The sequence below is a fragment of the Tupaia chinensis genome, unplaced genomic scaffold (genome assembly GCF_000334495.1).
Source record: "Tupaia chinensis unplaced genomic scaffold, TupChi_1.0 Scaffold000555_1, whole genome shotgun sequence".
In the NCBI taxonomy this organism is placed as follows: Eukaryota; Metazoa; Chordata; class Mammalia; order Scandentia; family Tupaiidae; genus Tupaia; species Tupaia belangeri.
In genome coordinates this window covers 1,083,406-1,096,523 of record NW_006160067.1, presented here as the reverse complement: position 1 = coordinate 1,096,523, position 13,118 = coordinate 1,083,406, and the positions used below count along the sequence as shown (strand labels likewise).

General features: G+C 38.6%; 2 protein-coding genes across 4 annotated transcripts in view; one reads left to right on the top strand and one right to left on the bottom strand.

Moving 5' to 3' along the window:
- Positions 1 to 13,118, top strand: part of METTL15 (methyltransferase 15, mitochondrial 12S rRNA N4-cytidine) — a 229,854-nt gene that overhangs the window by 194,681 nt on the left and 22,055 nt on the right. For 2 of the 3 annotated variants that reach the window (XM_006157670.3, XM_006157671.2), the window contains one exon: positions 12,598 to 13,112. The exons of the other annotated variant lie outside the window; for it this stretch is intronic. In XM_006157670.3, the coding sequence (XP_006157732.1) occupies positions 12,598 to 13,043 (446 nt within the window). In that variant the 3' untranslated portion in view covers positions 13,044 to 13,112. Of the gene's footprint in view, positions 1 to 12,597; positions 13,113 to 13,118 lie in introns of those variants that run through there. 3 annotated transcript variants of the gene reach the window in all.
- Positions 8,319 to 8,570, bottom strand: LOC106735868 (40S ribosomal protein S27-like). Its single transcript, XM_014591301.1, has one exon. It carries the CDS (start codon positions 8,568 to 8,570, stop codon positions 8,319 to 8,321), a length of 252 nt encoding a protein of 83 aa, XP_014446787.1.

Sequence of the window (13,118 nt, the reverse complement as noted above, 5' to 3'; positions counted from 1 at the left end):
CGTGCGCTCACCAGACAGAGAGAGACAGAGAGACAGAAAGTGAGAAATCACCAAAATCACCCCCCAAGGGGGATGGCCATGCCGCAATCCCTTCTCCATTCTCCTTCTTGGGATCTTGGGCACGCACGCACACACGCCCGGCGTGAGTTCTAAGCCACCGGGTCCGGGACGCGGACTGCGGTTGACTACGTGGGAATCCAGCGACATAGCCATTATGCTAACTGCTGGTTCCCAACAACTCCAATTCTCCAAACAGACAAGGTTCACATACAGTTGCCAATAAGTTTCCTGGAGTATGACTCTCATTTTGCTTCATAGACTATTTCTGCCATATAGAAATTTGAAATATTCAATTCACACGTTTATTGCAGCATTTTTAGGGATAGTGACACTAGAAAAGTTTCTACGTGTTCCTGCCATGGTTACAGTATGAGTCCCAGCAGAATAGAGACCATCTCTGTTGCATTGCGCTCTTAGTTGAATGGTACTGTGCTCCATAGCACAGACGTGTGTGGTGAACAAAGTGAATGATACTGCATGTATACAGCTGAGATTATTTCTCAAGGTCAGGTAAAAGCAGAGCACATTGCAGATCATTTTTTGCAGGCCAGTTACGTGTATGGACATACACATTTATATACATGTTTAGTTTTTCAAGATAAAAGAAATTATACCTCTTTGTTGACTCTTAGAATTTAAGGAGTAATAACATTAATGACTTAGTTCACATACAACTGGTAATATTTTTTTAAATTTTTTTAAAGGTTTTTGCTATAGGGTGAGTGTGCTCTCCTGAAAGAGAGAGACAGAGAGACACAAAGCTAGAAATCACCCCCCAGGCAGGATGGCCACGCCGCAACCCCTTCTCCTCCATTCTCATCTTGGGATCTTGGACACATGTGCACACATGCCTGGCATGAGTTTAAGCCACCAGGTCTGGGACGTGAACCACAGTCGACCACATGGGAGTCCAGTGACATAGCCATTATGCCAACTGCTGGTCCCACAACTGGTATTACTTTCTTTCGCTTTTGGTTTTTGTAACACTTTGTAACTTTAAAGTACAAATGCAATCATTCTTTCAGTCCACCAGTTCTTTCTGCAAAGACGCATAGCAGTGAACTAAGTCCCTATTTCCACTGAGTGTATAGTCTAGTAGAGGAGGACAGATGATAACACATATTTGACCCTCATAAGGTGTTAGGAAGGAACATAAAACAATGCAAGGGGACCAATAACTGGAATTTGAAATATTCAATTCACACGTTTATTGCAGCATTTTTAGGGATAGTGACACTAGAAAAGTTTCTACGTGTTCCTGCCATGGTTACAGTATGAGTCCCAGCAGAATAGAGACCATCTCTGTTGCATTGCGCTCTTAGTTGAATGGTACTGTGCTCCATAGCACAGACGTGTGTGGTGAACAAAGTGAATGATACTGCATGTATACAGCTGAGATTATTTCTCAAGGTCAGGTAAAAGCAGAGCACATTGCAGATCATTTTTTGCAGGCCAGTTACGTGTATGGACATACACATTTATATACATGTTTAGTTTTTCAAGATAAAAGAAATCATACCTCTTTGTTGACTCTTAGAATTTAAGGAGTAATAACATTAATGACTTAGTTCACATACAACTGGCAATATTTTTTTAAATTTCTTTAAAGGTTTTTGCTATAGGGTGAGTGTGCTCTCCTGAAAGAGAGAGACAGAGAGACACAAAGTTAGAAATCACCCCCCAGGCAGGATGGCCACGCCGCAACCCCTTCTCCTCCATTCTCATCTTGGGATCTTGGACACATGTGCACACATGCCTGGCATGAGTTTAAGCCACCAGGTCTGGGACGTGAACCACAGTCGACCACATGGGAGTCCAGTGACATAGCCATTATGCCAACTGCTGGTCCCACAACTGGTATTACTTTCTTTCGCTTTTGGTTTTTGTAACACTTTGTAACTTTAAAGTACAAATGCAATCATTCTTTCAGTCCACCAGTTCTTTCTGCAAAGACGCATAGCAGTGAACTAAGTCCCTATTTCCACTGAGTGTATAGTCTAGTAGAGGAGGACAGATGATAACACATATTTGACCCTCATAAGGTGTTAGGAAGGAACATAAAACAATGCAAGGGGACCAATAACTGGGTTTGTTTTTTATAAATGTCATCAGAGACTACCTTTCTGAGACCAGTGTCAGAGGGAGAGACCTCAGTAACCAGGAGGAAGCCCCAGGTATGTGCATCAGGCCTTCCTGATAGAGGCCACAGCCTCCCCATGGCCATACCATGATCCAATTCTGAGTACAGAGAGCAAAATTGGGAGATGATGTCATAAAAATGGGGACAGTAGGAGTCAGGGGTTGCGTATCACACAGGGACTGGAATTCCAGTTTCTGCCTTGTATGATACAAAGACATTTGAGGTGTCGAGCAGTGGAGTGACATGATCTAACTTGTACTAGAAGGATTGCTTTGGAGGCTGTGTGGGATAATTAACAACGACTTGGACCAGGGTGGTGGTGGTGGGATTGGTAAGAAGGGGTGGGGGCCTGGATACTTCCCAAAGGTAGAGCTGTCAGAATTTGCTGATGTGAGGCAAAGAAAAGAGGATTCAGAGAGTCAGGGTCTTGAAGAGCACTGCTGACTGCCCACACTCTGTGGCAGAAACTGAAAGGTTAGAGGGTGTAGAAGCATGGAAAATGGTTATGGATACTGGATATAGTGTGGGAAAAGGGTGGGAGAAGGCAGAGAGTGTGAAGAAAGACGCGAAGGAGAAAAATAGACATTTATGGGACACCGAAATTATTACCTGTTGAGGATAGCGTGTATAGTATCCTCACCTGGACTGATGTGAAGTGTATTCATACTGTAAAAATTCATTTTACAGGCTAAGTGATGTATAGTGAGTGAATGTATAAAAGAAATAAAATAAAATAAAATATACTAAAAAATAAAAACAAAGCAAAAAAACAGTGCCAACAACAAACCCGACGTTAAATGTGAGAATGAAGTACCTGTAATAAGGCGAAACTCTGAGAATTCATTTTCACAGCTGGAGCCAACCTCTTACGTCATGACTGTGTTTCCCAGCAATATTGTGAGAATAAGTGCCAAATAATGCCATCTCAAGATTGTATTTGAATTAGAACTAATCTACATTTCCTTTAAAAATGTATTTATGAAACATGCATAATTTGAAAACATCTTGCCACTTAATGTACATCAACCTTGGATTTCCTTTTGTAGACAGTTTTACTAACATAGTTTTACCATTGTAAAGGATAGGGAAGAAAACAGTTCAGTTGTTTTGAAATACTAAGAATATTTATGGCTCAGGATTTCCTAGGTGTTAAGTGAAATAAAGCTTACATAAAATCTCAACAATTTGTTAGTCTACGAAGATAAAACTTGAACTTAAATCATTGACGCTCTTGATGATTCTTAAAATAGAAATTTATAAATTGTACTATTGCATTTTCATATCTCATTTTATTCTGCCAAAGAAGTGAAACTAAAATATACTCTGCTCATTTGCTCTTTTTTAGATAATAAAGGCTTACAGCCTTGCATTTCCTTTAAGTTAAGATTATTTGCAGGTGTTCCACTGCATGTGCAAGTGATAGATTAATTAAGGATATCCCCCAGTCATTATTAGGTATAATTAAATACATGTAATCAGTTGTATTGAGACAGGGAAATTGCTAGCAAATTTAAGAGTTCAATTGTCCCATTAAAATCTTAATTTGGTACTCATAATCACCTTTGGCCAAAAAGAAGCCTCCAAGATTGAGCTTATATCATGACATTATTTTAAAATTCTGTTCATAATATTTTCTGTGACTGAAAAAAAATACTCTTTAGTTATTCATTGATATGACTCAACATTATGCTTCTTCTGTATTCACCTAATGATGTCAGTAAAACCAACTGGATTTTTATTCATTCATCCACTTTATTTTTTTCCTGTTCATTATCTATTTAATTTCTTTTTAGCAAGCATTTATTGAGTGTTTACTGTAGTAGTTTTAATCTCAACTTCATGTCAAAACGGCCTGTGAATCTTTTTTTTTAAGTAGTGATTCCTGAGTGATAAATATAGCTCTAGTTCGGTAGGTTTAGAGTGGGGCCAGTCATCTTTATTTTGTCCATTTGCTGCTGGTGCTTGTGATGTTCATTCTGAGCTAAGAATCAAACTTCTCTGTCAAGTGCGAGGGATGGTAAGAGTGAACACAGAATAGTCCCTGTTCACAAGATCACAGTCAAGTGAGTGAGACAGATGAGTAAACTAGTCATTACAGTGCAGCGAGGTAAGTGCTACACTTGGGGTAAGCACACCCTTTGGTCCTGCGTTAACTAGGTCTATTGATGGGCTATGAAAGACGAAAAGGAGATTTTTCCCTCATCACCAAGCCAAATGATCCAAATTGTGTTCAAGACCATATTTTCCATCTTACCTACACTATTCCTTAATCAAATAAATTAACCATGCTAGACTTTGTGATTAAACTCAAGAAGAGAGAGACCAGTTTTAATTTCTGATTAACAGGATTTGGGAGATGAGGAAGGAGTGAAGAGTTGCAAAACAGTGAGTTCCTCACAGAGACCATATCTGTCTCATTAATATTTTTCTCCTATGGCCTAATTCCGAGTTCGGCCTATGGGCAGACATTGGACCTGGTGTGGTTTTGAAGCCTGTTTTTTTCTGATGACTTGTGTGCAGGTATTCCTTCCTAGTCACTGTATACCCAAGAGAACTGTTTCTTGCCCTCTGCCTAGTGTCTGTTACAAGGGATTCCATTTTGTTGCCTCCCTGGCAGGAACATTTACTGGTTATCTTTAAGCTTGATAACTTGAAGAACCATGCTTAATTTGAATGGTTGGATTGTTTTTTATTTCCTTGTCTGCTTGTACCATTGCCAGTTAATGTTTGATTCTTAGTATTTTAATTTTTATTACCATATGCTGTTTTATATTCTTCTGTTTCTTTTTTAGTTCACTTTACACAATCTGCATTGTCAACCTGTTTTTCTATAAATTGTAGACACAAAGTGCCGTATAAAGGAGGGTAGTCCTGGAAGGTGAACTTATCTTACATGAAGGAAAAGTTGTACCTTTGAACCCCAAGGCAGTACCAACAAGGTCCACAAAACACATTGCCCATTGCAGACCCCTGTCATCTCTAGGGTTCTTTTTTTTCTTTTCTTTTTTTTTTTTTTTGGAGAGGTTTTCGCTATAGGGCACGTGCGCTCGCCAGACAGAGAGAGACATAGAGACAGAAAGCGAGAAATCACCCCCCAGGGGGGATGGCCACACTGCAATCCCTTCTCCTCCATTCTCCTCTCGGGATCTTGGGCACGCATGCACACGCGCCCGGTGTGAGTTTTAAGCCACCGGGTCCGGGACTCGAACCGTGGTCGACTACGTGGGAGTCCAGCGACATAGCCATTACGCTAACTGCTGGTTCCCATCTCCAGGGTTCTTGAAGATGGGACTTGAGAGGTTGACAGGGCCATCTCTAAAAATCCTTTCCAGGAAATCTATTTGATATAATCCAGATCAGAATTCCCTAAACAACAATAAGAAAACCCCAGAAGGAAAGCCCTGCAGATTAGAGTTATTCTATTATCATTTTTTTTTTTTTTTGGAGAAGTTTTGCTACAGGGGGCATGCACTTTGCCAGAAAGACAGAGACAGAGAGACAGAAAGCAAGAAATCACCCCCCAGAGGGGATGGCCATGCCACAATCCCTTCTCCTCCATCCTCCTTTCGATCTTGGGCACACACGCATACTCTCTCGGCGTGAGTTTAAGCTACCGGGTCTGAGACTTGAACTGTGGTCAACTACATGGGAGTTCAGCGACATAGCCATTACGCTGACTGCTGGTCCCAATTATTCTATTATCTTTAAGGCCATCCATTCCTAAAGATAATTGAAGGCTCTTATGTTCGTTCTCCATAATTTTATGACTTTGGCAAGGCCTAATTAAACCTTTACAAAGAAACGTGTGTCTGAGTGCAGTGGTGTCATAGTATGGGTCTACTTAATGTGAATATGGATCGTACAAACTTAAAATTGTGCAATATGAAATAAATAAAATCCTGCTTTATGCAAATGCTTTGAAATAAAAATAGATTCCTTCCAATTAAATAATTAGGAATCTCAGAGTTTCATAACTAGCTGGCTGACTGAATTATAAATTGTGTCCATCCTGCAACCACAGGAAGATATTTTAGCTGGTAAATAGTTCATCAGGAAAGTCATGGCATATTTTTCTGTTTATCTATGCAAAATACATCATGACTTTCCTGATGACCCAATAGAAATAACTAATATTTTTTGTCATGCCAAATGAACCAATAATCCTATTTGTATTAGAACTGATGATTTTAGACATTATATTTGTTATTTTGTTATAAAACATTCTGTTTTCATTAATTTAAAAGATATAGTCAATGAGGATATTAGTAAACATTTACTAAGCTCTCTGCCTTTCAATTATCTCTTGAATTTTGTTAACATAGAATCAGGCATGGTAAATTCAATGCTGTGTTAACAAACACATTCTCAAATAAATATCTTTGAAACAGTGGTTCAGTGATAAAATGTTAAGAAAGTTAAGCAGTTACCATGTTGTTGATCCATGCTTAATTCCCTTCTCTATTTCTTTCTTTCTTCTTTCTGGATTTTAGACATGCACACACACACACACACACACACACACACAGACACACACTCCAGGCTTGTGTGTTTTGGGGCCTCCAGGTCAGGACTTGAACCACTTACTTTACCATGTGATACGCGGCCACCTTAGCCACCACAGCACCAGCTGGCCCATCATTCTCTTATTAGATACATCATTTGCAGTTCTTTTCCATTCTCTAGGTTGTCTTCTTGTTTCTTCCTTCCCCACCCCCCCGGCATGACCATCCCCCCCGGGGGTTGATTTCTCACTTTTTTAATTTTTATTTTTTAAATTTTATTTATTATTATCATAATTATTTTCATTTCTTGATGGAACCCCTTGAAGGACAAAAGTTTTTAATTTTAATGAAGTCCAACTTACTTGATTTTTTTCTTTTGTTTTCATGATTTTGGTGTGATATCTAAGAATCTTTTACCAAATTCAAAGTCATAAATATTTACTCCTATGATTTTTTTTCTAAGAGTTTTCTAGCATTTTTTTTTAGAGAGGTTTTTGCTATAGGGCACATGCTCTCGCCAGAGAGACAGAGACAGAAAGTGAGAAATCACCCTCAGAGTGGATGTCCATGCAGCATTCCCTTCTCCATTCTCCTCTTGGGATCTTGGGCATGCATGCACAGGCGCCCAGCATGAGTTTAAGCCATTGGGTCTGGGACTCAAACCGTGGTCAATTGCATGGGAGTCCAGTGACATAGCCATTACGCCAACTGCTGGTCCTTTTTTCTAAGAGTTTTCTAGTTTGGGCTCTTGGTTTAGGTCTTTGATCCATTTTGAGTTCATTTTGTGTGTAATATGAGATAAAAATGTATTCTTTTGCATATAGCTTTCCATTATACCAGAACCATTTGTTCAAAAGATTTTCTCCATTGATTAATCTTAACACTCTTGTCAAAAATCCATCGTCTGTAGACGCACAGGTTGATCTCTTAACTCTCAGTTACCTTCTGGTGATCTGTTTTGTGTTATGCCAATCCCGTACTCTCTTGGTTACTATTGCTTTAGAGTAAGTTTGGAAATCCATTAAGTGTGAGTTTTCCTACTTTATTTTTATTTTTTCAAGGTCATTTGGGATGTTTTGAGTCCCCTTTAACTCCATGTAAATTTTAGAATTAACTTATCAGTTTGTATCAAGAAGTCAGCTGGTATTCTGATGGGGTTGCACTGGTTCTTACTAGGTCAGTTTGGGTAGTATTACTATGGAAACAGTGTTAATTCTTCCAGTCTTTGAACATGAAATGTTTTTCCAGTAACTTAGGTCATTAATTACTTTTTTTTTTTTAATCCAGAATGTGTTTATTGGTATGTTTTCCCCCTCATCTTTTTTTTTTTTTTTGGAGAGGTTTTTGCTATAGGGCACGTGTGCTCGCCAGACAGACAGAGAGAGACTGAGAGATAGAAAGCGAGCAATCACCCCCAAGGGGGGATGGCCATGCCGCAATCCCTTCTCCTCCATTCTCCTCTCGGGATCTTGGGCACGCACACACACGCGCCCGGCGTGAGTTTAAGCCGCCGGGTCCGGGACGTGAACCGCAGTCGACTACATGGGAGTCCAACGATATAGCCATTACGCTAACTGCTGGTCCCGGTTTCCCACTCATCTTCAGTCGGGATGCTTTTAGTGCTGCTTCCTCCTGAAGGAACATCCTTCTGTAAGCCCCACTTTTCCTCCTGTAGGCTGACAGAGGACAGTGGAGCAGCCAATGCACAAAACTACTGTTTGTGCATGGTTAAAGACTGTGGTGATTGTATAGCATCCTGGGCACTTCACAGCCATGACGCAGGAATTCGGGCTCTGCACCAGGCGCTTCTTCTTGTGTTTCCTCTTCTCTTCTGGAGAGGGATGAAGGAGGTCCTTTGCAAGAGGCATGTTCTCGTGTGGAGGTCGTCACTGCTGGAAAGGGAGATCATTATTTACTTTCAAAAATGTTTTTTAGCTTTCAGAAATAAGTTTTGTACTTCTTCTGTTGACTTATTCCTGTTGAATTTTTTATACTATTGTGAATAGAATTGTTTAATGTCATTTTCATAATAGCTCATTGTTAGTGGATGGAAATACAACTGACTTGCCTATTAATGGTGTGACTGCTACTTTGCTGAGCTCATTTGTTGGTTCTATTGGTTTGCGTTTGTGTGTATGTGTTTTTTGTGTGGTATCTTTAGGATTTTTCTATATTTCAGATGTCATCTGTGAATCGAGATCATTTTGCTTCTTCCTTTCTGATCTAACTGCCTTTTACCCCATTTCTTGTCTAGTTGCTCCTACTAGAGTTTTTAGTGCTATGTTGGACTGAAGTGGTGAAAGCAGGCTTCCACATCTTATTTCTATCTTAAAGGCTTTTAAGTTTTGAATATGGTAACAGCTGTGACTTTTCTTATATGGCCCTCATGTTGAGAAAGTTTCCTTATATTCCTACTTTGCTGCTTCTATTATAAAAGAATGTAGAATTTCGTCAAATACATTTTCTGAATCAACTGAGCTGATTGTGAGAGGTTTTTCCTTCATTCTGTTAATGTGGTGTATTACATTAATTGATTTTTGTATATTGAATTACTGTTTCATTCCAGAAATAAATCTTGCATGGACACAGTGTATATTGGTGAGGATTTTTATGTCCATATCATAAGAGACACTGCTCTGCAATTTTCCTTTCTTGTGATATCTTTAGTTTTATTTTCAAGGTAATACTGGCATCATAAAATAATTTGGGAAGTGTTCTTTCTTCAGTTTTTTGGAACAGCTTGTGAGGTATTGGTATTAATTATCTCTTAAAAATGTTTTCTAGAGTTCAGCTGTGAAGTAATCTGAGCCAGAGCTTTTTGTGTATGTAGAATTTTAATTGCTGATCCAATCCCTTCACTTGCCATAGATCTGTTTGGATTGTGTATTTCACATAGGATCAGTTTCAGCAAATTTTGTCTTTCTAGGGTTTAGCCACTCCAGTGAGTATTTGGTAATGTTTAATTGTGATTTTAATTTGCATTTTCATAACTAACAATATTGAACATCTTTTTATATGTTTATTGTCCATTTGCATACCTTGTGTGAAATCTCTGATTAAACCTTTGCCCATTTTTCTAATACAGGTTTGGATAGGCCTTATCCAAAATGTTTGAGACCAAAAGTGGATTTTGGTATATTTGCACATATATAATAAGCTATCTTAGGAAAAGGATTCAAGTATAAACACAGAATTTATTGATGTTTTACATATATCTTATATACTTAGCCTGAAGGTATTTTCATAGATTCTTTTTTTATTGCAGCATTTTGACTGCAACCTGTCACATGAGGTCAGGTGTAAAATTTTACACTATGGCATTGTGTCAGAGTTCAAAAAACTTCATATTTAGGAGCATTTTGCATTGGTGATGCTCAACCTGTAGGTTGTTTGGTTACTTAATATCAAGTTCTGTAGTTTTAATATATATTATGAGTAAGAGAGCTTTGTTGGATATTTTATGGTTTTAGTGTTTAGCCCTAAGTCTGTGTTTTCTATTTTTAATTAGTATCAGGTAAGAATTGAAGTTTATCTTCTTTTGTGCAGATATTCATTTTTGCTGAGAATACTATTTTTTCTCTTTTAAAACATCCATGAAATTACCTTAACAAGTTGGTCAAAAAAACAATGATCTATATAAACATGACTATTTCTGAGATGTGTATATTTTAGAGTTATGTTATTATATGCATATCCATTTGTAATTGTATAATCCTCTTATATTGTCTCAAAAGGAAATGCTTCTCTTGTGTTTAGTAATATTACTTTAAAGTTTTTTTCATCTAATATTAATATAATCGCTCCAGCCCTGTGAAGCTTAGGCTTTATATGATATTTTCCAGCCTTTTGCTTAATTTTCTACTATTTGTGTTTTTATTTTTAAAGTGCATTTCTTATACACAAAAACCAGGTGGGTCTTTCTGTTTTTCAAGTCAATCTCTATTTTTCTGGGGTGTTCAGTATATTTTCATTTAATGCAACTATCAATATTTGTAGATTTATTGTATGTCATTTTGCTATTTGTCTTTGTCTCTTTTTTGTTTTGCTGTTATTTTCTTCTGCCTTTTTCGATTTTTTGTGTGTGTTAAACAATTTCTTATGGATTGCGTTTTACTCTCCATTGGCTTGTTAGCTTTATTTCTTTGCGTTATTTTTATTGACTGCTCTAGGGACTATAATATACATTTTTTACTGGCAGTGAATGTAGGGGCACGTAAGAGTCCAGTTCCATTTGCCTACTCTTATTCTTTGTGCTACTGTCACATATATTGTGCATGTCCATTTACCTAGCTTTATTATAAATCCAAGAATATAACATTACAGTTAGGTTAAAGAGTTTTAAAGAAAATAAGAGGATGTACGTGTGTATACTTTTATATTTCCTTCTTAATTGTGGATTTCTTTCAATATATCTGAGTTATCATCTGATGTGTCTTATTTCAGCCTATTTTCCTTTAGCATTTCTTGAATGCAAACCAGTTTACAATGGATTTTATTACCTCTCATTCATTTAAAAGTACCTTTAGGCTTTTTTGTTTTTATTTTGTGAAGTTTATTTATTTATATCACGGGAGAAACCAAGAAGGAGAGAGAAAGACAAGCACTCTCGACAGGGTTTCCTACTATGATCCTTTCCCAGTCTTCCCAGCCAGCCAGGATCATGGACATGCGTGTGTCCTGCATGTACATGCCAACCGAAAAATCAACCCCAGTCTTCTTTATGGCTTCCAGCATTGCAGCCTGGTGTGTTATGACTGTGCCACTGTGCCTGGGCCTGCTCTTTTATCTTGGAAGAATGACTTCAGTGGATATAACCTTGGAAAACAGAATTTTTCTCCTCAATACTTTGGAATGTGTTATGGCTGTGCCACTGTGCCTGGGCCTGCTCTTTGATCTTGGAAGAATGACTTCAGTGAATATAACCTTGAAAAACAGAATTTTTCTCCTCAATACTTTGGAAGTTATGATAATCTCTGATAACCTCCGTTGCATTAATTAGCTGTTCATCATATTTTTGTTCTCTTTTTACTGTTCGCATGATTTCTTGTTATCGTTGGCTTAGCTGTGCCACTGTGCCTGGGCCTGCTCTTTGATCTTGGAAGAATGACTTCAGTGAATATAACCTTGAAAAACAGAATTTTTCTCCTCAATACTTTGGAAGTTATGATAATCTCTGATAACCTCCGTTGCATTAATTAGCTGTTCATCATATTTTTGTTCTCTTTTTACTGTTCGCATGATTTCTTGTTATCGTTGGCTTATAGTGGTTTTATCATGATGATCTTATGTACAACTTTGTACTTTTCTATTTGTGGTTCATGGAGCTCCTTATACCTGTGAGTTAAATGTTTTTCATCTGAGTTGGGAAGTTCTCTGGTTTTATTTCTTCAAATATTTGTCCACCCTTCTCTTTCTCTGTTCTTGGTTTGAATTCCAGTTATGTTTATCAGTTATGAGAGATGTTTCTGAAATACAGTTTTTTCCCCATTTTTATAACATTTGCCAGAGGGTCCATGCAATGGCCAGCAGACAGAAAGAGGGGGGTGGGGATGGTGGGGGAAGCACCCCCTATGGGGCATGGTCATGCTGCAAGCCCATCTCCTCCACTTCTCTGTCCTGTGGGGATTTAGGGCATGCAGGCACATGCCCAGCGCATTTCTCAAGCCTCCGGGCCTGAGACTCAAATCACATGGTAGCTGTGTAGGATCTGGCTCCTATAGTGCCAGCCTCTGAAACATAGCTTTAAACCTTGTAGAAATGCTTGGAAATAAGCTAGAGAAATATGAATAAAATGCCACAATTTTCTACAAATATTTACCTCCTTAATATACACACACAGTGGAAAAAATTAATGCTGCCTGTGCTCTCTTCCTGTTTTACAACATGTATTCCTAGGAGCATTCCCTCCCTCTGCCGTCTATGCACGGAAAGACTTGCTGCAGCGACCTGCCCATATTGCTACCAAGACTTTCCAAGCTCTCCGCATATTTGTGAACAATGAGCTCAATGAACTCTATGGGGGACTGAAGACGGCCCAGAAGTTTCTGAGACCTGGTGGTCGCCTTGTTGCCCTCTCCTTCCATTCACTGGAGGATAGGATTGTCAAACGATTCTTGCTTGGGATAAGCGTGACGGAAAGATTTAACCTCAGTACTAGGCAACAGGTGATACGAGCATCGCAACTGGCTTCAGGTCATGGAAACAAGGAAGGAGTCTCTACAGAAGGAGCTCCTTCAGCATGGGAACTGATACACAAGAAGGTCCTTACTCCCGAAGATCAGGATGTACAAGATAACCCCAGAGGGCGCTCAGCAAAGCTTAGAGCAGCTATCAAGTTATGAGAACGTCACCATCACCTGATCTTTTGAATTCCCCCTCACAGTTTTTCTTTTTCTTTTATTTTGTATGATGTTTCT

What these genes read in the sequence shown, in the direction of transcription:
- LOC106735868 (XM_014591301.1), bottom strand. Translation starts at nt 8,570, where the DNA reads ATGCCTCTTGCAAAGGACCTCCTTCATCCCTCTCCAGAAGAGAAGAGG.